General features: G+C 44.0%; 1 protein-coding gene across 1 annotated transcript; it reads left to right on the forward strand.

The window, feature by feature from the left end:
- Positions 1-24,949: 24,949 nt before the first annotated feature.
- On the forward strand, positions 24,950-27,334 carry GPRIN3 (GPRIN family member 3; the record flags this gene model as incomplete). Its single annotated transcript, XM_080343111.1, has 1 exon — positions 24,950-27,334. The coding sequence occupies one exon, from the start codon at positions 24,950-24,952 to the stop codon at positions 27,332-27,334; it is 2,385 nt and encodes a 794-aa protein (XP_080199237.1).
- Positions 27,335-27,558: the final 224 nt, after the last annotated feature.

Consider the following 27,558-nt stretch of genomic DNA (forward strand, 5'->3'; position numbering starts at 1 on the left):
AGCCAGTCGAGGCCCCTGGTGGGGCTGGCCTGAGCTGGAGATGCCTCCCTGGAAGCAGGTACCTGCCCGCGCCCTCCGCAGTTGAGAGGGCTTGAGCCGAAGAGCAGTGGCTAAGCGCCGACGCGGAGATTGCGAGGTGACTTCCCCGCTGGCTGGGGTCCCCTCGCCGCCCCCTATAGCTGCTCCGCTCTCCCTGTGGCCGCGGGGGGGAGCCCGGCCCCGGCCCGGCGCCGCAGCCCGGGCGCACCCCGCCTCCCCAAGCCAGTTGCCAGCCGCAGCTGCTAGCGGCCGAGAGGCGCCGCCGACCGCTCGGCACGACTGCCCGGGCAGTGGCGCGGGCTAGCCGGGACTAGTCTGCTTGAGCAGCCTACAGCCGCTGCCTCTTCGTAGTAGGCACGAATCACCTCCTCCTGCCCCCCGCGGCGGGGAGGGTCACCCCAGCCGAGCTCTCCTCCCTCCGCCCGCCCTCCTCCTCCCGCCGCTGCACACCCCGAGGAAGGGCTTGTTTTCCTGCCCGGATGATGAATCTCTCCGCAAGGTCATCCCTGCCCGCGGCGTCCGCGCGTCCGCGGCTCCCCGGGCGCCGCCGCGGAGGTAAGGGGCGGGGGTAGCGAAGGGGTCGTAAGCACCTCCACACCTCCCCACCAGCAAGTTTTTTCGGCGCTGGAGAGGAGCGGGGTCGATGCGGGGGCAGGTGCCCGGCACGGCAGGGTGGCGAGGCGGAGGGCTGCCTCATCCGGCCGGCTTGTCTGGCCCAGGGTGCTGGGTGGGCTGAGCCGTGCCCGTGAAGCGCGCCTCGAGTAGCCGGGGAGGGGGGGCGGCCGCTGGCCCCTCGCCACGCCGAGCGGACACCCAGGGGTGGGGGTGGCCGGGCCGGGTCAGCCCCAAAGGGACCTCTCGGGTCCTCTGCTGGTTTTTACCGGCGCCTGGAAGCGGGCTGGGCTCCCGCGTGGCCGGGAGCGCGGAAAACTTAAAAGCAAAAATAAAAATAAGGTGCCCCCTGCGCCCGAGCCGGGCTGGGGGGGATGCGCGGCGCGGTCACCACGGCAGCGGTGCGGTCGCCACGGCAACGTGGCGGCGGCCCGCGGTGTCGCAGCGCGGAAGGTGCCCCGGCGGTCGCCGCCGCGGGGAGCAGCCCAGGCCCCCCGCCGTCCTGGCGTAGCTTCGCGGTGAAGGGGCGTCCTTCCGGCCCACCCCGCGCCCGCTTCTGCGGCCTCCCCCTTGGCGAAGCCAGACGACAGGCGTGCAGCCGTACCGATGGACCCCCTGACGTTTGCCTCCGAAGCCCGGGGCTTCCGAAACCGCGGTCTCGGGGGTGCTGAGCTGAGAGCGGGAGGGTGGTCCGCTCGGGTTGCGAGCTGGGGTGCGCCTGGTGATGCTCCCCCGCGTTAGCGTCGCACAGCCAGTTCACTAGAGGCGCTTTGAGCAACCTGGCTTGGAGTGTTAGGGCCAGTCATAAATCCCGGACGGGCCTTTTCTTTGAACTGCTGAAGTCGGTGGCAAAACTGCAGATGATCTTGCCAGCTCCCAGTCTGTGACATGTGTTGTCCACAGGTCAGCCTGTTTTTTGTGCCGCACGCAGGCCTTTGCTTCATTGATACTTTTTTCCTTCATCCTTTTTATCTCAGGAGAAGCTAATAATACTGCTGGTCGATTGATTTATTAGAGTCATAAGGAATTATTACGATCCCATAGTCTAACCTCTTTCATGATATAAAGCACAGACTGTTCTCCAATGAGTCTGAGGTCCAGCCCACCAGCCTCTTCAAACAGTCGATTTAATGATTTCCAATTATAGGGAATTAACTACATTCTTGGGTAACTGGCTCTGATCATTAATCTCCTTGTTAAATGTTTGCATCTTTTTTCCACTTTGAACTTTTCTTACTTCATCTTCTAGCTACTGGTTCTCGTAAAGTCTCGTAAATAGACTGGGCTCCTTTGGTCTCCCCCTAGAACTCAGATGCTCCCCGGGAGAAGGCTTGGCCAGTCTTCTCCAAGCCCCCACCATTGTCTTCCCTGGCCACCAGCACTGCACAGTGATTCCAGGAAGGCTCTCATTAATGTCACGTGTGGAGATAATAATCTCATGCTCAGTATTCCCCTGTCTATTCTTCCAATGGTACGAACTTTTCTTTCCCACGGCTACATGGTGGGAACTTATGTTAGTTCCCTGCATTTCTTTGTGAGCCAGGGTTTTCTCAGAAGCTGGTTGCTTTTCCTGTAAGGGGCATTTAAATTAAATCTTCCTACATACCTAACTTTGGATCTGCCTATATTAAATGGACTTTTCCCTCCTCTTATAACTTCCAGGGAGTCTGCAGCTCAGAAATTATGATAGAGCTCTAGTGTTTCTCCCTTTAGAAGTCCGCTGACTTTTTTTCCTGGGACCTCCATGCTAAAACTATATTTCTTCTTCTTGGCAGTGTTGGTGCCAGATGACCTTAAAGTTATTTGAAGTTTACTGGGGAGAAATTATACTGAGTAATATACAAACTGCAAACCGAAAGTGATCATTACAGTGAATTGATTTTATAACTGCTTTCGTTCAGCTGTGCCTCGGAGTGTTGGTGAGAAAGAGATTTGCTTTTCTGTTTTAGAGAACTGTAAATTCCACTGCTGGGTATGACATCTAGGCTGATACATATATTGTCATAATATTGTGAATCTTTAACTTGAATTTTGTGAGTTTTACTTACACTGAAGTGTGCTTAAGCCTGAATTTAAAGCTCTCTTTAGAAAGCACAGTGTCTGAGAGTATGGGCCAGAGGTGGTTGTTTTTGACAGGATATTGTCAGGTTTTCCAGTGGCATGTAGCAGACTGAAAGGATGAGACTGAGTAGTCTGAAGGCACCTGCTGTGGGAAATGGTACAAAATAATGAAGATGTTTGAAGTGGGCTTTTTGGTTGAGGTTGGCTTGGTTTGGTCTTTGGAGGGGGAGTGGGTTTTTTGTAACCACATTGACTTACCCTAAGAACTTAATGTCTGCTGAGGGAGGGTGATGGAAGAAAGGTCCAAAAATTAAAGATCTTGCCTGTACATGCAGACCATCATCCCATGAAGGGAGGTAATTATCCTTGTCAGTAAGGTTTGTTTGCATGAATGAAGATAGCAGGTTTCAGCCTGTAGAATGACCTTTAGAATGTCTTCAAAGTGTTACAATTAAGAAAAAATACATTCTGGTCATGTAATGACTTAAGTGTCAGGACAATGATATTTCTCAAAATTTCACACAGGCTTTTCTGTTTTCCTCCTTGAGTTCCTGAAAATACGTCTATATAAATGATTGCACTAAGTATAAATAGTGATGGATGAATGGGGTACCCTTAAAAGGTCTGAAAATCCTTACTGAGATCAGATATTGCGTCTGATTGAATAGAGTGACCCTATGAGCTCTAGAATTGTGGTGAATTTGCTATAGCTGGTGTCAGCATCTTAGTAATTGTTTATTATGCATATAATTGTATATCATGCCAACATGAAAGTTTGGAATTTTACTACCTGGGAGGTAGCTTCCCCCATCAATTAAAACTTAGCTTCTGTCCCTCAAGCTGGGTTAGTTTCTCTGATTTTTTTTTTTTTCTTTTTCTTTCAACCTATGCTTTCCCTTCTCAAGGTTGCATCTTTAACTCCTTTTGCAATCAGAAGAGCATGTATATCTTCATATCTTTCCATAGGGTGACTGGTCCCAAACATACCCATTCTTGAGTCACGATGACCATCCTGGGTCAGCCTAGCTTTATGAACTGTGGCTGTTAATTAATCTGACAAGGTCCGGACAGACAGATGGTAGTATTCTTATGAGTCTCAAACTTACAGTGTCAGCTGAAGACTGTTCAGCAAGTGCTGGGTTAGAGTTAGGTGGATTTCATTAGCAAAATACGTTGTCAGTAGTAAAATCTGTCAGTCTTGAGTACTACAACTATTACTGCCAACTTTATTTTTAACAGCATAAACTCCCTCTACCAGATGCAGTCAAAGCTAAGGAGAGCCTGGTTATATTAAGAACAACATCCTGCATCTGATTTGTTTGTGAAATCATCACTAATGTAGGAGTAAGCTGCTCGTAGTCTTACAGCTACAGACAGAGCAAAATTTTGTAACTTGTATAACTGTGCTTCTAGCAACATAGAGTTTCTTAATTTATAACACCTATACTAAAGGCAGAGATGAGATAAAGGCTGAATCTGTTGCCTTTGTGGATCCAAGAGCAAGCCTGGATTAACAGGTGAAATTAGATAATAACATGTAAAGATTTCATAGCTGATAAAACGTTTATACCTGCCTTACAGAGTTATGAACTGTTTCTAATTGTGCAAAATTATTTTAAATTATTTTTGCCATTATTGTCAGTACTTTGATGTTATTTAGGAAGATTAGAAATGTAACAAAAGTAGTCCAGAATTGTTTCAGTATTAACCTCGGATACAACTTTGGTGCCCAGTTATGTAAGCATCAATACTATGTGACAAGATGTCTAAACTGATTCCATGTGTCAGGGGTGTATTTATACAGTCCTAAAATTACATTCAGCCCTTTGAAAGCAACCGCGAGGCTCATGTGGGCCCCAGTGAAAATTAGTTTGACACTCCTGTCATATTTGGTCTTATACATTGGATCACTTAGGTAAACATCGCCTTCTTGAGAGTCAAAACAAAGCAAAGATTGATAACATTTACTGTGGGAAAACAAGTTCTGTATATATTCTGAATAAAGTTAAATTACCTTCCAGTAGGAAAAGCTTTGAGAATTTATCTGAGTATGGTTTACTTTTGCAAACAGTAAAAGTAGAAAAGGGCTACATATATCTGTTTTATTATATACTTGGACCTTGAACTCAGTAACAGTTATAGAAACAAAGACTTGCAGTGATTTAATTTTTAATCGCAGATGATCAGTTACTTATTAGAGTTGAGTGATTTGTTTCTTGGAGTCCATGCCTAAGAATTTGCTTTTGTAAATTGGCAGCAGATCTGTAAGGGCAGGTGTGAGTAAATATGGAAAAAATGCAGCACCAACACTTGGAACTCCATGCAGGGTGTGAGGGAGAAAGGCAAAGGGCAAAGTGGAGACCAAAGGAGTAATAACTAGGAAACAACCTAGTACCATTTTGCCCCCCGATTTGTCCTCTGTTATCAGTGGACACGTATTTCGGGAAAATAATCTAAGTGGAGGGAAGAATGCCAGCAGTCACAAATACTACAATAAGGCACGTCCACAGAGGACAGACTGAATTCTTCTTTTTTTCACCCATCTCTAACTCCATGATCCTGTATTACAAAACCTAGGGGCAGGTAAGGAAGTTGTTACCACAGCTCATATCACCCAGACATCCAGGGAGATCCTGTTATTTTTGGAATGATCCAGGAGCAACAGTCTGTATCTATTATACCTGTGGTTGTAATTGTTAGCAACACCCATTATTTTTACTGTTCATTTTACTATGTTTATTATACATAAGTAAAATGTGCTAATAACAGTTGAGTTTGCTCACTTCCTTGCCTGCTTTCCTCCCTCTGGAAGTGATTCTTCTAGAAGGACAAGAAGGAGTTAATCAAGGGAGACATAAACGCACACCCCAGTCCTTTGTTGAACTATTAGTATCTGTACTATTAGCACCTCTGCATACCATTAGTATCTGTATCTAACATAGTGGAGACCAGCTCTAAGCTCAGACTCAAAGCTTGTATCACTTGCAAATGACAACACTTCACTTTCCAAGCTAGGTTATATCACTGTCTAGCTTTGGAGATGAAAATATTCTGCTGAGGGGAAAATAATTTTTTTTTTAGAATGGGATCATAAGAAGAATGTATCCTGAGCTATTTCTTGTTCTCCGTCTCAGGCAACCTTCACAGTCACTGCTAAGGAAGCAAACTCAAATGTGATAAAAGATAGGAAGCGCATTGCTAGATGGGAATCTTCTCTGCAGTCTGGTGAACTTCAGGTCCAGGAAGTGGCAGCATTGCTAAGTTTAATTCATATTGTCTGTGTATTGACTGTAGTTACATAGTAATGATATAGGCACTCTTATGTGTGTGCCTATACGTTAATGCACACACACAAATGGGGCAAGGGTGATGTTCTCTGAAGGGCTGGTAGTCTAGCAAAGTCTGGCAAGAACTAACAAAGCTACCTCAGTAGTTCAGTAAGCTACAACTAGGTGTTTGTTCAACTGCAGCACATATGAGGACTGAGGCGACTAGTGTACAAAAGCTTGCTTGAAAAGAGCCTGCAATCAGAAGTAATGTATTCTTATTGTCTGAAAAGAACAATACAAATATCATAGGCAGAAAGTGGTGGTTGAACATTCAGCTTTGGCAGGTCTTATTATTTGCCCTTTTGTCTGACCTTTTATTTTTTTTTCTGCTAAAAGTACCAGGTGTTTGAAATAATCTTAAAAAGTAATCAGTGTATCCTTGAATTCTCTCTGTGACACCTGTTTCCTGAGATTGTGCTGTAGCTCAGTGATTATAATTAATATTGTCAGCTCTTCACAATCATGCAATTATTACTAGTTGCTGATTTGTCCCAAAAAACAGGATGGTTTGCTATATTTATATGTATGCATATGTGGTTGGTTGTTTTTTTTGTTTTTTCTTTTGGAAAAAGTTGGACAAATATTGATTACAGTGATTGGGATCTGAGATTGCATTCTAGTGGTGAAATTTTTTTTTCCCGGTGATGCTTATGTGCAAATAACCCAAAAGCTCTGTTTTTAAAAGGGCAAGTAAAAAAAATATAAATAAAAAAGCAAAATGAAACAAAGTGCTGTGCAATTATTTTTATTGCTCTGCACACAAAAATACAACAAGAACACAAAAAGACATGAACATTGTGCTACATTATGACTAATCTTAAAAGGATACTATAAAAAGCAATGGCTTTTCTCAATTGATGGCAGTGAAGTCAGTCAAGATTTAATTCAAAAATTTTCCAGTGGCTCCAGGGCCCCCTTTTTACATGCAAGACTAGAGATGCTGCTCCATGGAAAAGTCACAAGAAATCTGAGAAAATCAGTCAAGGTTACCTTAAATTTGTGTAAAGAGGAGTCAATTCATTAACATTTGTGTACAAAACAAATAAAAATATTATATGGTCAGGCATAGATTTCAGATGGATGGATTTGTCCTTTGCTGGGTGGAACAATAAAGGAAACAAACAGTAGACTGGTTACTAATTTGATTTTACACAGTTCTGGGAAGAGGCAAGTGTTCCTGTTGGTAGAGGGTAGAGCCAGAGCGTGTTTTTTCTGGTACTGATGTGGGGTCTGTCAGTTCAGGGGTGAGCAGAGTCCCGTAACCTACAGCCAGACTGACTGAAAGTGATTTTCTACTCTTGGGCAGCCATTTTGCCTTAGTAAAGAAACTGCAAAAGACGCTGAAGTCCAAGGACTGGTGCTTTACCTTGGGTGTGATCTTAGTTCAGAGCTCAGGGCATGGTCCTCCGCTTCTACAGGGCTCCATGTGACCAGGGAGAAATGCCAAAAGCAGGATCGAACAGCAGAGTAAATCTGGAAAGTCAGTGGAATGGACTAGGCAGAAAATCTGCTCACAAAGATTATGTGGACAGGGCATTTGCATTTTAGCAAGTCTCCATTTTCTTAGAGTACTGGAACTACAGTTCCAAGCAGATTTTAGGGCGTCCTCTGGGCACCAAGGAATGAAGTAAACATCACCAAGTCTGAACTTCAGAAACCAGAAAGGTGTAAAAGCCCTGTAAGTCTTCCCAGCTCTGGTCTCCTGGAAGCAGTCTGGCTGCTAGGGAGTTATCTAGCCCTTAGGCTAGAAAAGGCTGAAGGATAATCAGCCCTTACTATTTAACAAACTAGAGGGTCACTATCATTAATGTCACTCTCCTTTCCCTGAAGCATCAGTTTCACAAAAAAACTTCGCACAGTTGAAAGACTTAGCTTTAGAGATGAGTCATTAGGAAAATGATAAAATACAATAAGCATACTGGGGGATGGAGGAAGGGGTAGAAGTAATGTGATAAAATATTTGGCAGGAAGATGGTACTCTGAGAAGAGCTGTATGGAAACAAGATGACAGAATTATTCCACTCTGAAAGGCTGATATTTCACAAGCGCCTAAAGTTTTATAACATTGCAGCACGCCACAGCATCTCCATATTCATTAAAAGAAAATGTTAATCCTCCCCTTGAGGTTAATAGTTAGGGACTATCTGTTAAAAGCCAGTGAATGGTCTATGAAGGTCTGCATAAATTTATTAGAACCCAGATTTCTGCTCAAGCTAAGCAGTAGCCTTACCAGATCTCCTGTTTCAGCTCTCTGAAAACTGACATACCAGTTTCCATCCAGTCTGACAGGTATCCCAGTTACAAATGCAACCATGATAACATGTGACAATTTTTAGTTGCAGATTCAAAGGCATTTTCACAGAAGGGGTAAGTGAAGGGTCACCCCAGTCTGTGATAGGGCAGAATAAAGTGATGGGCTTTTGAGCCCATCTGCTGCTCAGTCCTTCAAATAAACCTGTTTATGCCATAAGCATGAGCACTGCTAATTGCAAACGTGCTTTCACCTACGTTAGCCAGGGGCTGAATAGACTTGGAAGACCCACACCTGCATGTGGTGACTTCAGGTCAGGACTGCACAGAATTTGTGCTGTTTATATCATACCTGAGAAGATAGGGCTTGTAGTTTTGGCCATGTGCTGATGATGCTAGAAGTGCATGAGGGTGCATTGCAGACTGTGACTGAGGAGTAAAAGCTGTTCATTCATTTCCTGACAAGTCAAGCAAGCTCCATCAGGATATGCAGGGAAAAATTTTAACAAATGGGTATTCCAGAAGGATTAACTTCATTAATTTAGCTGCTTTTGCTTTTGTCACTTAAGAATTAATCCAGCCTTTATTGATTGTTTAAATCGTGATTAGCTCGATGCCTAAGAAATGGAAGGGACAAACAGTTTTCTCCTATATATAGCAGGCATAGAAACTAACAGAGAGATGGTCTTTCCTTCGGTGAGGGAGAGGGGTCTTAACCTCCTGGCTGGGTTCAGTGTACACCTCAACTTAAAGGGGACAGGTCAAACCTCAAGTCATGGAGTCACTTTACACCATCCACAGTGCAATACAAGAAGATAATATCCTATCATAAGGCCTTCCCTCAGAAATACTCTTGTATTAAATGTTTTACTTTGAGAGTTGCTTCCAGCTAGACCATGCTTGGCCATTATTGCAGAAACATGTGCAGTTGATATTGGGAAATGGCAGAACAGTATTTATCCAGTTCTAAAGATGCTCTTAACATGATGGACCTCAGGGGAATATTGCTTGGAAAATGTATTTTTATAATAAAATGACCTATTTTAGAATTACAATTTTCCATTCTGCAGGAGGCAGGAAGGTGGTAGGAGGCTTGCCAAAGAGATGGACAATAAGCAGGCTCACACATGCTGCCTAACGAGAAGATGAGTGGACTGAATCTATTAGTAATATGGCACATGGGGTTTTTTTCAGCTAGGTTCCTGAATGCAGGCTATTTGTATATGTTACATCCAAATCAACATGCTTGCAGAAATGTGAGCAGATGTTCCTATCAGCAGCCAACCCAAACATGCAGATGACAGGGAGAGAGCCCACACAACGTCTGCTGGAGCTGTTCCTCAAAAGTCTTGGGAGAAGAAAATAGAGTAAAAGGAAGACAAAGCTAGTAATAGTTTTGTTAAGTATCCACCAAGAAAGTATGCTTCAATTACATTGCATTTCAAATACTATGATCCAAAATAGTGAGCTGTGTAATGAGTGTTATTTGCTGTTACTCATCAGTTCCATCTGCACAGATGCTCCAAGACAACCCATGTGGTGTTGCTTCTCCAGTAGCACAGCCTGCCTTCTGGTGACTAATGAATCACACCTACTCAGCCTCAGTTTGTCTCATCTTTTGCCCATTGAAACCTTTCTTCTTTTTCATGTGATTTATCATCTAACTTCAGCAATCAAATTAGTCTTTAACCACCACATGAGTTCAACTAGTTGGCAATCAAAGCCACACCTATTATTGTTAAATCACATTGATGCCAGTAGCTAACATGCTGCTCAGAAGAAAAAAAATTTAGAAGGATGAAATTTGACCCTGCAATTAAAGGCTGTAATTCCTGTGATGCAACCCCATCAAATGGACCTGCCAGAGGGATCCAACCAGAAGTAATAAATTGATAGGAAATTACTCCAAACACCATAGTTGCCATTCTGACATGAAGCCAAATGACATCATCCTTTCAGCCATCCAATCTTAGGCAGCTGATTCAGAATGAATTTATGGCAGATGAAGTAGAGATCAATGGACAGAATATTGAGCCATGGTACTTAATCCAGCCAGTAGCATGACCTTTGTAATCCTAGTCTGTCACAGTCTTTAGTGATGGTCCTGAAATACTCCTGGCTTGTACACAGCAATGGCGCGAGCCTAAACAGCAGATAGTGATGCTAATGAACACCCAAGAGTTAAAAGTTTTACCAGTGGCTTCTGCAAGTCCAGAACCTTTCTCCAATGTGCTTTGCATAGATGCGGTGCACTGTGCAGAAGGCTTTCAAGCCCAAAGTTTTCTATGCAATGGTTTGTTGCAATATCATTCCATTTAAGAAAGACCAGAGTGGTAGAAAGTTTGCAAAGAAAAAGATGCTGAAAAGGTCTTGTCATGACCTTCTCAGTTCTGTGTCTGACTGCAGAAAGGGGTTTTATGATCACTTTCATGCAGTCTTCCTGATGCTTCTTTGAACCTTTTTTTTGAGTGGTTAATGATTCAACTTCTCCTTATATCTTGAAGGGAAATGTGAGCGTAAAAGTTCCTGTTTTCTAATAGACCACATGGTGGCCCTCACTAAGCTTTTGCATGGTGGATTTAAAGACGCAGTTAAATTTGTCTTGGTGTGGAACCGTTAACTTAGTTTTTGAGAGCATTTCAAAGAAATATGCATGAAAATATAGATTACTCTTTGAATTAATGCAATATTCTTCCATCTCTCCTTCCTCCTCCCGAAGTCTGCCTTTGTGTGCTGTATGTGGAATTCCATCCATAAGCTCCTGAGCTGAGCTCCATGGCCAGAACTTAACTGATAAATTTCCTGTAGTCACCTAGTCTTGATTTGAAATTCTTCACTGCTGACAGTTGAAGCAGTTCATCAGTCATATACACTTAATGACTAATTCTGTCTGTCTTGAGAGCGGATTTCCTGTTTGTGATTGAAAAGAGGGCAGTATTCGGGAAAACGCACATTTGCCTTCTGCACATATGCATTTTTTAATGAAGTCTATATGCTTTCCTTTTTTTTGCTTCTTATGTCCCTATTCACAAAAAAATGTTTTCTGTATAGTCAGAGAACAGTTTTTTTGAACAGTGTTTGCTCTTAGTCACCCATTGAAAGACAGAGACCTAAGAGACTACAAAAAAAAAAAAAAAAAAAGGAAAAAATACTCATCAGAGGCTTAGAAAGGCAGAGTGATGCTTACGATGTTCAAGCTGAGCATGCAATGTGAGATAGCAAGAGGTATGAACATGGTCACCATCACAAATACTTAGTGGCAAAACTGTCTTTCAAAAAGATGATATACTATGGTGCAAAACACGATTTTAAGACATCCATTTGTGAACAACTTCCTGGCCTTGAGCTATATGAAGCTGTGAAATGGTCTGGCAAGGAGCATGGAGACAGATGGGAAATCAGTGCTGGAAGAGCATTCAAGCCTAGTTTCAGGAGGCAGAGGGCCAACAAATTTCTGTATCACATAGACCAAACAACTTACTTTCTCCTGCATGTCCCTCTTTTTTTCTTTATTCTTTTATTATTTTTTTTTTGTTGTTTTTTTATTTTATTTTAAAGACCAGCTTTCCCCTTTGCCCCTCAGCTTCTTATGCTTTCTTACCCAGCCAGAATTCACTCAGCAGGTGTAGAGACAGGTCAGCCTCATAAATAGAATAAAGTCATTGAGTCCATGTAGGAGAAGGCCAGTGTTCCCAGGATCAGCATTTACCCTCATTCTCCAGTTTTGTGGGAGAAACTTAGGACTGAGGCACACTAACCTTGAGCTGCAACGGCTGAGCAACTTGACCTAGTTGCTTCCCAGAAAGAAGACCAGGGGGTTAATGAATTGCCACTAATTGCAGCTTTTCCCTTAAAATAAAGGGCAAAGCCCCCACACGCTAGGGGAAAAGAGCGTGTTTTCTGTCCTCCTAGGAAAGGAAAAGGGTGGGAGTTTTGAAGTGGTGATGGAGGATCATCCAGCCCATCTGCAGTGCTAACCAAATATCTGTCTCTCTTGAGCCACCTCCCATGGCAGTCTGCATTTGCAAAAATGTTTTTCTCCTGTTGACTTGGAGTAGAACAAATGCAACAGTTTTCCTGTGGCTGCCCATGCCTGGTGTTTAGAGTTGTTAATAAATAGATGAGGGAGCAGAGCAAACAGAGCTGAGGTAGTGAGGACCAAGCTATAGCAGAGCTAACCTGGACTGTGCTGACCAGCAGCTGAGCAGAGATGGAGGGGAAGGTTCAGGCTCCGCCCTTAGTGACAGACAAGTCTCTTGAAGTGGGGCCTTGAGTTTTTTATAATATGGTTATACAAGGAACACCTGATAAAGTGCTTTCAGTTTCCTAGCTCTATAGCTTGGACTTGCTTGATCTTTTGATGCAATCTGCCTCTCTGCCCACATACTTCTTCCATTCATTTGTGATCTGCTCTAGGTCCCCTTGCTCAAGCACACAGGCTTGTTTATAGGAAGGGTCATTCAGAACAAATTGCCATGCTCTGTGCAAAAGAAGCAGCTCACCTGTAAGAAGAAAAAAAAATTACAGATCTGCTTACAGATCTGCAGTGGTTTGCAAGGACTTTTCTTGGGTGGATGGCCTTCCTAGATCAGTGACATTCTTTGCTTGTTCAGCTTTAAGGTAGTGGTTTTGGGGTTTTGTGTTTTTGATATTTTTTTTTCTTCCGAAATGCTGGCAGCAGCATATTCTGTATGCTTGTTTGGTTTTCTAACTTGTGCTTTAACACAGGTACCAGTCTGCTTTGCCTCTTTATAGATTCAGGATTTGCTGTATATCAGTAAGCCAGTGAGAGGACACCCCTTTTAATATTTTCTGGTGATGTTTCAAAGGTAGGTCTCTGAAGATTCCTCATTATTGCAAAGAGTTTTTTGCAGGAGATGGCATGTAGGAGAAAGGTTCTGTAGTTAAATCACTGGCATGAGACAGTGTCTGTGACACAATTTTCTCTGTGATCTTCAGCTGTATTAGCTTCTGAAGAAGAGGCAGAAAAATACCGGTTCCTATCTCTGCTCTGTATCTTGCCTGCTTCAGCTGTGAATGTTTGGTATCTCTATGCTCACATGTAGCATCCAGCAAAATGGCAGAATATGTTACGGCCTTCTGGCATTTCTTGGTTAAGAAGAGGAACAAAAGGAATTGTATTTTCAAAAATATTGAGCAACTTTTAGCTCCTACTGGCTTTGCTGGTATTTCGGATTATTCAGCACTTTTGAGAACCAGACTTCTTTGATTTAAGTGCCTAGCTTTAGTCATTCAGATAAGGCTGGATGCCTGTCTTTACATTAGCATATATAACATTTTTTTTATATATATATATATGTATGTCTGTCTGTCTGCAGTCACATATGTATGCATAGCTTGTGGTAATGAAAATTGTATCCTTAAATAGGATGCCAATAAAAATATGTCGTGGTAGGAAGCCTACCGTGCACCTACAGCTGTCAGATGACTGGTTGAAGTACCTAGCACTTATCTTCATGAAGGTCCTATGTGGAAATAAACCATCTTGTCTGAATTTTCATCCTGGCTCTAAGGGTGCCATGTGTTCTCTCACTCCTTCAAGTATGCCTCTGTGCATAAGGCATCTATGTTCAGTGCAAGTCCAGTAATTAAGCCCTAAGCTGTGAATGATCGTTTTTCACGGCCTGCCAGCTTCCACTCTGGCTGACTTTGACACAAGGATAAAGCCATCGTGCAGCCCCACTTGCTCACAGCTCTGCTCCAGCAAGGTACAGCCTGACCTCAGCTCACTTCTAAGATTTGCAGGTTAAATATGCTGGCAGCTTGAGCAAGGGCAGCTAGAACTGCTCTGAAGAGGAATAAAACAGACCACAGCCTGAGAGCTGAGGGGCTGGGCATTAGGTGATAAACCCTGTAATTGCTTGTGGCTGCCACATCTCTCTCTCATTTGTTTTTGTGGGAGGTTTTTTGTTTCTTTGTTGTTTTTTGTTGCTGTTGGGTTTTGTGGGTTTTTTGTTTGTTTTGGTGCTGTTGTTTTCATGCCTGGGGACATGTTTTGCTCTCCTACCATGAAGCAGCTTTGTGTAGCTTGAGAAGCTTGCAGCTCCACCATACACAAAGGTGAGCTGACGGAATAGATGACAGGGTGAGTGCTGGTCATGCTGCCCCTGGGGCTGTCTGGTTTGGGTTTGGCCAGGTGCTTGAGGCAGCTAGTTTCAGTAAACCTTAGATTTTGTTAAACCCAGATGTGATATATCTTGTTTGAGCTGCCATTTTAATTAATGATAATTATATTAATTAACCAATTTGGCAATCATCCTGAGGGACAGTGATTCAAGTAAAATTTAATGTTTTTTTACCGGTGCCTCCCTCACAGTGTGAGCTGTTTCAGTCACCTAATAAATGGAAGTGTAAATATCCCTGGCTTAAATGCAGAAGAAATGAGGAGAAGAGGTATGCCCAGTGTTAGGCTCAGTATAAACTTGGAACCCTAGCGCTGGAAGATCCCAGCCCTCAACAGGAGTGAGAATGTCACATTAGCTGGTGTAAGCCCTCATGGCCTTGCAGAAGCCCAGGGTACATACCGTACTTTTTGTATTGGTAAGGCAGAGGTTCAGGGTATGGATACAGCTGTAACCATATCACCACAGGCAAAGTTTTGACTTATGATGAATTCATTAATTGACTCCCGATATTATTATTAGCTTTGAAAGGGTTTACAAAATAAGACATGCTGCGTCTCTGTTTCCAGCACATTTAATTAAACTGATTTCCAGATTTTACATTACTGTCTCATAAATATTTGCCATCTTGAGAAAGTGTTTCTGGTTTTAGTTTGGTCTAGACACAGATGGGGCTTCTCAAGTCTCAGGCACTATTAAGGATTTGTCTTATAGCACTGTGATTTTTAAGAATTTGGAAGCCAAGAATGTAATTATTCTTAAGCCTATGAAAATCCACATTTAAGCCATCATATAAAAAGCTGCAGGCAGTTGTTGGGGCTGGAAGGATGGAAGCATATTGAATCTAAGGATAAAATTATGTGCTTTAAATAAGCCATTGTTAGGAGATAATACTAATGGAAGAGACGATGGTTCCTGTGATTGTTAGTGTGAGAGATTTTTACACCCGTGGGCTGCCTGCAAGGGCAATTCTGAAAAGCTATTACCATCAGACACCTGTGGGATAGACTGCAAATAACAAGTTGTTCCCAAAATATGCTGTTGTACAGCACAGCTGTTGGTGTTTTTCTTTGCTGCAGGAAGGCGGAGGTGTTGAGAGAGTGACTTGGTGAGGTGGCTTCTTCACCAAGGGAAAGCACTGCACTTGCTTTATTCAAGCATATCTGTGTGATGGATGGAGAGGACTTAAGGAGCTTCTCTTTGTCCTGAAGAGCTCTCTGGTTATAAAGGGAATTTCAGAACTCAAAGTTAGGTGAGGTTTGGGGGTTGATTTTTACCAATGCTGAAATGGTATCTATGCCAATACCTCGTTTTCTCAAGCTAAGAGCCAGAAAAGTAATAAGTTTCTCTCAGTTTTACCTGATCAAATACGCAGCATTGGCAGTTGCTGTCATCTGGGAGGTTTCTCAGATATGTCTTTCAATGATCTGTCAGCTCTGGGTGGAGATTGAAGAAGAAACCGTGTGGTTTGCAGGGGTAATATTTTACAAACATGTTCCTATCTAGCACTTGCCTTCATTAGTGGCGAGTGGCTGGAAGCCCTCACACAGCTGCAGTGCTGTGTATGTGGTTAGGCTGTCCATCGTCTCTGGATAGAAAGCATGATAGTGTCACTAACTATCTTAAGTAACAACTGTCATTTTTCCTGGCTTTGCAAGGTACCATTTGGGATGTGTCATCCTGTTCCTAGTTGGTTAGCACCTCCTGCCTCCCCATGCAGTATTCCACATGAAGTACATCAGTTAAAAAAAAATAACGAATGAGGTGCTAGTCCCTGGTTTGGTCCAATTCCATTAGGGTCAGCATTCAAAAAAATAAAGTGTATATAGCCTCAAGTAAAGAAAAAGAAGAGTCTGAGACTGAGATTACAGCTTTTCATGTAACAGTCCCACCAAAGTCATATTGTAAGCTCGTGTGACTTGGGGTGAGCAGGCTAGAGTCCTTCACTGGATGTACAGATTTGAGTCATTGCCCTCAAAAGAGCATTTACCAAAGTTGTAAAGACACCACTGAATTGCTCCGATTTTATCTCAACACTGAAGGCTTCCAACCTGCAGCCATTTGGTTTCCTGCAGAGCCTCAATACATCAGACAAAAAGTGGCCCAGCACACAGCGCTTCCTCTTGTGTTTTTTTGAGAAGGTGTTTAGCAGGAGGTGGTTTACTTAGGAGATTATTTTGTTCTTTTTACTGGTCTTATTGTCAATGACAGATAGCAGCAGAGCCAAGTGAGAGCGTAAAGGAACAGGAAGCAACTGCTGAGGTGGCAGCAGGAAGAAGGCAATATATTTTTAACTGTTTTTTTCTTTAAAAAAAGAGCCGCGGTGATAGCTGTTTCAGTTGCCAGCCTCTTTATTCACATTAGTTGTGTTTCTGATAGCCAGGGGGCAAGAGCAGACATGGTGAGATCATCATCGTGCCCTTCTTAGATTAATCACACACTATGGCAAATTTCTGCTACAGTAATGACTGGTTAGGTACTGCATCCTTCTTCTCTAATTACATGCCATTTGGAGTATTTGTTTTCTGTTAGGATAACACCTGTAAATGAGAATGGATATGTCTTTTGCCAGGTGCCTGTTATGTATAAAACTATTGCCTTCTCTAATATTGAGCCTAGTGTCTTCACTAGATTAATGTGATACATGAGAAGAACATTTTTAAGGTGGTGCATGAGAGTTTAAAATCATAGTTGATTTTTACCTTATGCAAAAGATATTCCTCTGTTATTGGGCACCAATAACATGGTTCCTCAGCAGCAAATCATGCCCAATTAACTAAGGTGCTACGACTGCTACTGGGGTTGCTTCAATCATATGATGAGTGTTTGCATTCAGTGCAGAAAATTTGCTTTTGAGGATCTGCAAGCATGTTAGAAATAGATAACATCCTTTGTCCCATAGAGCCACCCTTTCCAAGACACAGCTACTCAACAGTAGTTCTGTTTTTCTGACCACACAAAATGTGGTTTTGGTCTTGGTCCAGCTTCCAATGGATGAATGTCCACATAAACCTCACCATTCTGGTTGCTGTTAGTTGACTGGGAGTCTTAGCGGAGAAAGCAAGAATTCCATGGCCATTGAGCCAGCATTATCCTTTCACCTCTAAATATGATCACTCTGCTTTATAATGAAATCATATGGGCATTGCTGTGTAGGAAAAAGGTATTTATTGTTTGCCATTGTTAAGCTGCTCTCTCAAAAAGCAGGGCTTTTGTTTGCCAGCTGTTGACATTCAAATACATTCAGTTGCATGAAATGCATTAATGAGAGTTAGATTTCACTACACTTTTGTCAGACAGAAAAACATAGCAGGATAGATAAAGAATGAATTTCCCAGTTGGTTGATGGACAGTTATGTTGCTTTCAACATCAAACATGAAAGCAGTGTTTGAAAGGTCCTTACCACCCTCCTGTTCACATCCCTCAAACACCACTTCTTGTTTTTACTCAATAATAAGCTGAAGAAAAATAACGTGGCAGTGAGCTCTGTGAAACAGAGTCACCTGCCTGATGTGGACAGCAGGTTGCTGGTTTCCTCTCATGTGCACGTCAGAAGCATGTACACAGATGTTCCTCCTGAAATGTGGCTTACCCTTGAAGTCAGGCTGCATTTCCTTAGAAGTTGCTTCCAATTTCATATACTGAAATAAAAAAATAAATTAAAAACAAACAAAAAACACAAATACATGTCCCTGTGGGTTTTGTCTACATGTCACATCCCCTCTAGGGTGGACAGGGATATGAGGTAGGATGTCACTGTAGCTTATGCAACCGTTATAGCTGGCTGCCAGTTGCTGTAGTTGTTGTTTGATTTGGCTGTTTTCATAAAACCATTTATCCTTCCTTTTCACCTTGGAGAAGAAAGACTGCCAGGCTCTTGGTGGTGCTCTGCAGCAAGCCTGATGTTCAGCAGGGACTTTCGCATACTTAAATGCCTTGCTGAAGAAAGCCTTTTTACAGGGCACTGCAACCCTGGGAGCAGGCATGCAAAGAGAGAGTCTGTCTGTAGTCCCGTGCTGCAGGCCGAGACCCCTCTCTGCTGTTGGAGACAATACTCGGGAGCACGGCGGAGCACAAACTGAGGGGGAAAGTAGAGGAGCTGGATGGGGACATGGGGCAGAGCAGGGGACGGTGTGGGGAGAAGGGTGTGGAGGTGGTGCGTGCAGAAGCAGGGTTTAGGCTGCCACCCAGCCTTCCTGTGGTTCCTCCCTGCAACACCCCGCTCTGACCATGCATGGGGCTCTTTTGGGAGGTCCTAGAGGCTGCAATTATGTGAGGATCTTGGCTTCCCATGGTAAAGGCTTTTAATCCTTGGAAAGGATGTGAGCTTGAAAGCTCATATCTTCAAGGGCAACAGATGATGCCACAAATTCTTAATCAGGATTTTCAATCTCCTTTCCAAATGTTGATTTCTAGCAATCTTCTTGAGACTATACTTTCTACTGCTTTTAAATATTGGTATTCCCTTCTTTAAAAAGTGTTCGAGCACAGATCAACTCTATTTTCCTACTGGAAACCTGAAAGAGTTTTGCAAAACCAGGGTGCACCCATAAAGTGGCACTGCATCTTACCCTTGACTTTTCACCAGATTTTCCTCCATCTATTGCCATTACAAAGCAAGGACAAGCAGAGCCTGACATTTTTCTTAAGTACTTACCCTGTGTTTTTCCCTTTGGACTTATAACCCATAGCTCAGTTCTGATAAAGTGAATCAGCAGAGGACAGTCAAAATCAAACCACTGCATACAGTCACGCACTTTGCATAACGCCTGCACGGAGGCTGCTGCAGCCTCATGGTGTTGAACTTACTGCTTCTTCCATCCACCTCCCCATCTGTCCCTGGCACAGGTCCCTATGGTGTTTGCAGCTGTGGCCTGGTAATAATGTGCTGTCCCCAGGTGTTGGAGTGGAAGTGGGACTTTGTGCACCTTCTTCTTGAAATGCCATCCTCATCTTTTGGGGGAACCACATGTATGCAAGGTGCCTGTGGGCAGCGCCTGTTGCCTCTTGCTACATGGTTGTAGCATAAGAGTCTGTCTCCTATCAGTGTCCCAAAGCACACCAACAGATGTACCTTACCTCTTCAGGCAACCTCTTTTGTATTTTGGTGAATATGTCCTTGGTTTGTGCTGTCCTTCATTTGTAGTGTCAGCCTTCTGTGCCACAGATGATTAGGAGAAAATAACCCATGAATCAAATTTTTCACAAACAAACAATAATAAACACCCTTTGGCACTAAAAAGAGGAAGTCACAGCATTTACAGAGAGAAACAACTTAATGAGCTGGGGGAGGGGGAGAAACACACACAAAACACTGGGTGCAGAATGAGAAGGGTGCAAATGCATGTATGTGTTTAAAATTTAAATAAATGTGCTTCATGTTCTATACAGTCAGTGGTGTAGTATGAGTTAGAGCATGCCATTCTCTTTTCCTTGGATCAGGAGAGGAGAAGTGAGGCTGAATTGCTACTTCAGCAGATGTTTGTCTGTGTCCTTAACCCATGCAGTTGTCTGATGATTTTCATGATGAGCTGAGGGATCACATAATGAGATTAGAACTGTTAAGAACAAATAGTTCTTCCATTTGTAGAGACAAGGATGAGGAGAGGGCTCAAGGAATGGAAAGCAGATAAGAATCCAGAATTGAGTAGGGGGTGCTTGATTGGTTTGGGAGCTGCTTTTTAATTATTTTTCATTATTTGTTTTTAAATGCTTTTTAAAATTGAGAGTAGGTGGAGATGCTGGCAGTCTTACTTATAGTTTTGCAGATTCTCAGATATTTTAAGAGGGAATGGGAGACAGAACCTTCTGCTGGAATTTCCTGGAAATTTCTTGTTTTGTTTTGTTAAATGTGCAGACTTCCTGGTTTTGTTGACATTCTCATAAGCAGCAAGAGGGAAGTTTGTAGTGTTATTTTACTGGGGCTTGGGTGTTACTGAAAAAAAAAATAGTTGTCAGCATTGAGTTGCCTAGAAACTTCTTGAGGTTTGGGTTTTGGGGTGTTTTTGGCACACAAAGACCTACTCAGTGACAAGAGCCCAGGAACGTCTGCTGACCATGCAGGGACTCTCCCAGACCATGTAAGCCAAATGTAGACTTCGTCATAGTTAGAAAATTCTTGTTGCAAAAGGTCCAGAAAAATTCTATGTTGAGATAAGATTGACAGTCAGGCAGACTAGTTTGGTATGAAAGAAGCAGGTAAAGGAGAACTGTGTTGGTGTAGAAAATATCTTATTACTAAAAATTGATGTGGAGTTACTAATTTCACCTCCTGATAAAAGAAAATTTTGGATGATTGCTCCAGGTCAGACATAAAACACTTGAAAAATTCATCAATGATCTTGATTTGGTTTGACACAGTTTTTGGCCTGCTACCAAGTTTTGTATTCCTGTTTCTTCTGGATATTTGCCTGCAGTCAGTGTTTTTTGTTTTCAGTTCTTGCTGCCTGGGCAGTTTGAATAGTGTTGCCCACAGGTCCCAGTGCTGTTCTTCACTCCTATATAATAGGTCTCCAATAATAAAAATTAGACAATAATCATAAATAAGACTCAAATAATAAAAATGCCCTTTCAATTCTGTAATTAGTTGAGTTTGTTTGCTTTTCTCTTGTGTAAGACTTACATTTCATGCTGATTTTTGTTAATTCTTAAGAAACAGCATTGTCAGAAATTGCTGCATTTATTTAGACTATTACAGTGCCTTTGGCTCCTATCATTAGCAGGCTTAGTGAAGAGCTAACAAGAAAATAGCTCCCATGACTTCAACAATGAAATCTTTATAAAAACCTTTTTCTCATTAACTAACTCATTTTCAGAGTTGTCCCAGGCAGTAGAATGACCGAGTCTCCAACTCACGTGCAAGGGTCAAGGAAAATGTCTGGGTTATGCTCTGTTGCCTCCCACCAGAGAATAGGTCCACGTGATTTGGGGGGGCGCTGAATTTTCTCCATCAACATTGTATGTTGAAGGCTCAGTATCAGAATCACTTTTGATTAGCACAAGCAGCAGTTGCTTAAATATGTATTTCTAGTGATTCTGGGGAAGAGCCATTAAACAGTTGAGGAAAATTCATGTGGGGGTTCAGATCAGAACTAATTCACTTAACTGAAAAATTAGGAATCATCCCGCCATTGAGTGGATATGAGTTAAAGACAGTGCTCTGGCGCGCAGATTGCCTTTCCCAGTTCTTGTATAGTGAAGAGTCAAACAACTTTGCTTTGCCTTCTCTTCTTCTGAAACTGTTTGCCGAGTAGTACATCTCATCCTAAAAATGGGGGTTGGTTTTGTTCTATTGTTTGTTCAGTTGTTCTTAAATAAACTCGGGAAAGAAATATGACCTGCCCAATTGTATATACTGGTTTAGTTTGCATCTATATTTGGAAAAGGAAAGAAGAGAGTAACAGAATTTAGACAAACAGATGCCCAAAGCCATCTGTTCCTTTCTTCAGGGCTACGTTGTCTGGTTTTAAAGTGAGCACAAAATGCGGTCACAAACTTCCACAGATTTGCAGTCTAGTTTACATGAACTCAGGCTTTGCAATCATTAGCCTTGCTGCAAAGCCATTTTGGGGTGATGCGGGGCTGCAGTCACAGAACGCTTGAGATACTTCAGGGTCAGGATCACAGTTTCCCAGGCCTGGCTTAACCCATCAGACTGCATATCACAGGATCACAGTATCACAGTATGTTTGGGATTGGAAGGGACCTCAAAAGATCATCTAGTCCAATCCCCCTGCTGGAGCAGGAACGCCTAGATGAGGTCGCATAGGAACATGTACAGGTTGGTCTTGAATGTCTCCAGAGAAGGAGACTCCACAACCTCCCTGGGCAGCCTGTTCCAGTGCTCTGTCACCCTTACTGAGAAGAAGTTTTTTCTCAAATTTAAGTGGAACCTCTTGTGTTCCAGCTTGATCCCATTACCCCTTGTCCTATCATTGTTTGCCACCGAGAAGAGCCTGGCTCCATCCTCATGGCACTCACCCTTTATATTTTTATAAACATTAATAAGGTCACCCCTCAGTCTCCTCTTCTCCAAACTAAAGAGACCCAGCTCCCTCAGCCTTTCCTCATAAGGGAGATGCTCCACTCCCTTAATCATCTTTGTTGCCCTACGCTGGACCCTCTCCAGTAGTTCCCTGTCCTTCTTGAACTGAGGGGCCCAGAACTGGACACAATATTCCAGATGGGGTCTCACCAGGGCAGAGTAGAGGGGAAGGAGGACCTCTCTCGATCTACTAACCACCCCCCTTCTAATACACCCCAGGATGCCATTGGCCTTCCTGGCCACAAGGGCACAGTGCTGGCTCATGATCATCCTGTTGTCCACCAGGACCACCAGGTCCCTTTCCCCTACACTGCTCTCTAATATGTAATTTCCCAACCTATACTGGAACCTGGGCTTGTTCCTGCCCAGATGCAGGACTCTACAGTTTTCCTTGTTAAATTTCATTAGGTTATTCCCCGCCCAACTCTCCAGCCTGTCCAGGTCTCGCTGGATGGCAGCACAGCCTTCTGGCGTGTCAGCCACTCCTCCCAGCTTAGTGTCATCAGCAAACTTGCTGATAGTGCACTCTATTCCCTCGTCTAAATCGTTAATGAATATATTGAATAATACTGGCCCCAGTACTGACCCCTGAGGCACTCCACTAGATACTGGCCTCCAACTAGACTCCGCACCATTGACTACCACTCTCTGGCTTCTCTCCTTAAGCCAGTTTGCAACCCACCTCACTACTACTGCATATCTGTGGTTGGACAAAGCCTAAAGTGACAGTGTAAAAATAATAAATTGTTAATATCTGAAAAATGTAAAGCTTAATGAATAAATAATAAGTCACAGTATTTTCCTTTTCTCAGAAAATTAGGGTGCCTGTGTTTGTTTTCGTTTTCCTTTCATTGAGTATTTTTCTCCCATTGCTCTTTCTAGGCACCCTAGAGTGCTGAAATTTAGGATTAATTTTACAGAAACTAAAGAAGTCATACCAGTGCCATTCAGGCTGAGAGAAGGAGAGTAGAGATGTTTCTGGAAAGGGCTTCTGCTGATACAGCTAGTGGGTAGGGAGAGTCTGGAACAGCTGAGCAATCGCACGTTTCCCTCCAGCAGCGTCTCCCAAGTGATGTAGGAAAGGAGACCCCACTCTGTGCCTGCGGAGACATGGGCACACAAAGGTAAAATAATTTTACCAGCATCACCCTCTGGTTAACATAAAACTAAATGTTAGGTGCGTCTCCCAAGTCTCATACCCATGCTTTGCTGGCAGCATAAGCTGGGGAAAGCCTTTAACACTAGCGTAGGGAGCCTGCAGTTTAAAGGAAGACTGGCATGGAACTTTGTAAATGGCCACCACCCCTCTGCTGACACTGACAGGGACCCATCCAGCCCTTAGCCTCTAGCAGAATCCAGGTTGGGCAGTGCTAAGTCGTTTTAAAAGGCCAGCCAACAAGCACATTTGGAGATCGCCTCTTCTTTGAAGCAATGGCTTCACTGCAGTCCTGGCTGGATTTCAACCCAGATAACCTTGTTCCACCTACTTAAAATCCTTCCCCAGTGTTTTACTGGGCATGGCATTGGCTACACCTGTTCTGTGGTGCTGCAATATTCCCCTTCCAGTTTCATAGCACCTGTTCATAAATTGATTTCTAGATCATCTGTGCCTCCATTTATTAATCGAGCTGGCTTCCTTTTAATCATTTCAAAGGATCTAAATGTGAAAACAGTATGTGCACAGCCCCAGTGCTGTATGGTGCAGTACCTTCTTTTGGTGTTTATCAGCAGGTGTCATCCTTCTGTATTCCTTTTACCAGTGAGGTCTGAGTTCATCCATGTTAATCTGAATTGACCTGTTGCCCCTTGTGACCATGTCCTTGTTTGTAGTGGAGTTAGAGGAGGATTCTTCGTGAGAAGAAGGGGAAACTGGTGCTCAGCAAAGGTGTGGGTCACAGGGTGGATCCTGCGGGAATCAGCTCTCTTCTTCACAGACACACAACAGGCAAGGTAGCACCTTTCCTTTCACAGGGGGCTTGCTAGAGGATTTTATCACAGGGAGTTTACTTTGTGATCTCAAACTTCCACACATAATCTGCTCCCATTCCCATTCATCCCTGCTTTCACTTCATATTTAGGGTGTTTTCCTCCCTCTTGGCATATCATTATGTTTTCATTAATATATCAACAACAGAGCAGCTGTTGTCGCTTTGTCACTAGTATTTTCTTCTTCATCCAGACCTTGGAATTGGGAGATCCTTGAAATCTGTGCCTTTTATGTGACTTTTAGGAAGAATCAGATGCTTCACTTTCTCTCCTACCTGCAAGTGTTTCTCTCCAAGCTGTAAAATCAATCTGTTCTGGGTGCTTTTTCTTCTTAAATCTGACTGTTGCTAACACTGTGTTTCTTTCATTTAACAGATTAGCTTTACAGGAAACCTGTCTCTGACAGCCTGTCCTGTTATACCCACCACCTGGCAAGAAAACTCTGAGGAGAAGCTGAGGACAAACCACATCTCGAAGACAGTTCATGGGGACTGTGCCAGATCCTCTGAGATCTGCCAAGCTTTCCCTAGTCACAGCTTCTGTGGAGCAGGACCACTTGAGAGACCTGCAGTCTGCGAAGCGCCAGCCTCACCTACCCAATGGAGAGAGGGCCAGCAATGGCTTTCCATGTATGCCATCTGGCTCTGCTAGAGTTTGCTTGTTCAACCTGAAATGCACGGCAGCTTCCAGTGTGCAGAGGTGTGAGCAATGCCACAAGGATGATGCTAGCCAGCAGGAAGCCTTCCCTCCAGGGCTCACCAGCAAAGCTGCGGAGGGGTGTCCTGCAGCCGTAGAGCCTGCTCATTACTCCTGGCCAGCAGGCAGCCAGGGACTGGCAGCACCAGCCCCCACTGCAGCGGGAACCCCCTTGGCAGGGCAGGGGCCAGAGATGATGCCAGCCCCCCAGAGCTCCCAGCAGTTTGTGCAGGGCAGCCAGGTGAAAATGAGCTCCCTGACACAAATGGATGAGTCTGCCCTGAAACCTCTGGGAACTGATGATCAGCCAGCACTCAAAGTGTTAAATTATTCTTCCCTGGGTGACTCTGTTAGAGATAATGAGTCCTGTTGTACTTCTCAGGGACACCCTCTGCAAAGAGGGGGAAAAGACAGAGCAGAAAAAAATGGTTCTATTGCATGTCAATCAGCTTCATCAGTGAAGCACATCGAAGCTGACCTGGGGAGAAACCCACAGACCAGTTTGGAGGCAAAAAGTGGGGTTGCAGAGACCATGGAGTTGCTTCCCACAGATAAAACTGAAGTGGTGCAGAGCAACAAGGCACCAGCCCAGTCTAGCCATGAAAGTCCACATCTTGTACATAATGCAGATGCCAAGCCGGAAACTCCAGGCCGCACGCAGCTCTCCAAATTCAGAGAAACTGGTACAATGACAGTTCAGCCGGAGAGCAGCTCTTTAACTCAGGAAGCAGTAAGCAGGACATGGCGAGATGCTGAGGTTCAGGCCGTCGCTACTGTGGAGAGCAAATCTGCCTCCACCAGCCCCAGCATCCTTGCTGCCTTCTTAAAAGGGAATCCTGCTTCAGAGGAGAAGGAAGAACTGCACATTATTTACCAAGGAGCTATGAGGCTGAGCCAATCTGCACTTACTGACAGTTTCTCCTCACAACAAAAGTCCCCATGTTCTCCTGGTATCACATCAAAATCAACTGTTGTTATGGCTATGACTGCTTCAGCCCAAACCCAGCCTGTCAAACTACCTGGAGACCCATCTGATGTGATGTCTCTGGTGTCAGCAGATAATGCAAAACCTGCTCTCCCCTTCTCCCCTGCAGCCATTGCCTCCCAAGGAACATCTGTGAGTAATGCTGAAATGATTGGTGCAACTCACAGCAGCAACAATGCTGCTCAGCTGCCAATGGATGCTTCAGTCCTACCAAAGCCTATCCCTGTTGAGCAGCTTGCAGTTGACTCCAGTAATCGAACTCCAGCACAGTCTGACTCTGGCACTGGTGAACCAAGAACCACTTCTGCTGCCGCTCTCCCAGGAACTGAGAACAACATGCGGGATCTTGTCCATGATGCAGGAAGCAGTCAGTTGCCTTTACTCTGTAGCACAGGTGGTGAAGTCAAGCAGAAGGAGGTCCTGGGCAGCTCTGACCAAAAGCATCTGCACAGTAAGGGTGCGAGTCAAGGGGAGGCCATCCCTAATCAGTCTGCGGTAAAACCAAAGGAAGAAGACTCAGTGATGCTTGATCCTAAAGGAGTGATGAATGTTAGCAGCCAGCCTACCACTGTGCACATAAAAGCGTGCTCAGAGGATGCAGATGAAAAGGAGGAGAGCAGAGGCCAGGGAGATGCTGGCCAAGCTCAGATGGCTGGCAGCCAGAGTCTTCAGGCAGGACTGACACCCAAGTTGAGTGTGAGTTCTGCACATCTCACCCCTCCCTTGGAGGCATCAGCAGCTCCCCAGCAGAAGGACCTCCAAGCCAAGGAGTCCAGATCTGAGGTCCACAAAGCAGCTGTTCCTGCTTCAGCTCAGGCCTTGCCAAACCTGGGAGAAAACAAACAGCAGCCCACTCCGGCCATGGAGGCAAAAGTGCAGGTGAAGCAGACCAAGCACGTCAGGGATGTTGTTTGGGATGAGCAAGGCATGACATGGGAAGTTTATGGTGCTTCCCTTGATCCAGAATCCCTGGGAATTGCCATCCAGAACCACTTACAGAGACAAATACGGGAACACGAGAAATTGATTCGGGCCCAGAACAGTCAGACCCGGAAATCTATTTCCTCAGATACATCCTCAAATAAAAAACTGAAAGGGAGGCAGCACAACGTGTTCCAGTCCATGCTGCAGAATTTTAGGCGTCCTAATTGCTGTGTACGACCCACTCCTGCTTCTGTGTTAGACTGACATGGTTCTCCCTCCCCTCAAGTCTCGAGTCCTGGTGTTCAGTTGTGTTATTGGGGTTGTGATGCAGCAACAGTGGAAAATTATTCCCCTTTGTTTTCTGAGTAGCCACATGCTCCGTCACACCATTATTATTGCCACAGCTGGTGTATTTCCACATTATGCCCCCATCCCAACTATTGTCAGATGAAATGCTAGGCACTTAGCAAGAGCACAAATTAAAATTG

The sequence above is a fragment of the Nesoenas mayeri genome (assembly GCF_963082525.1).
Source record: "Nesoenas mayeri genome assembly, chromosome: 4".
NCBI classification, from domain to species: Eukaryota; Metazoa; Chordata; class Aves; order Columbiformes; family Columbidae; genus Nesoenas; species Nesoenas mayeri.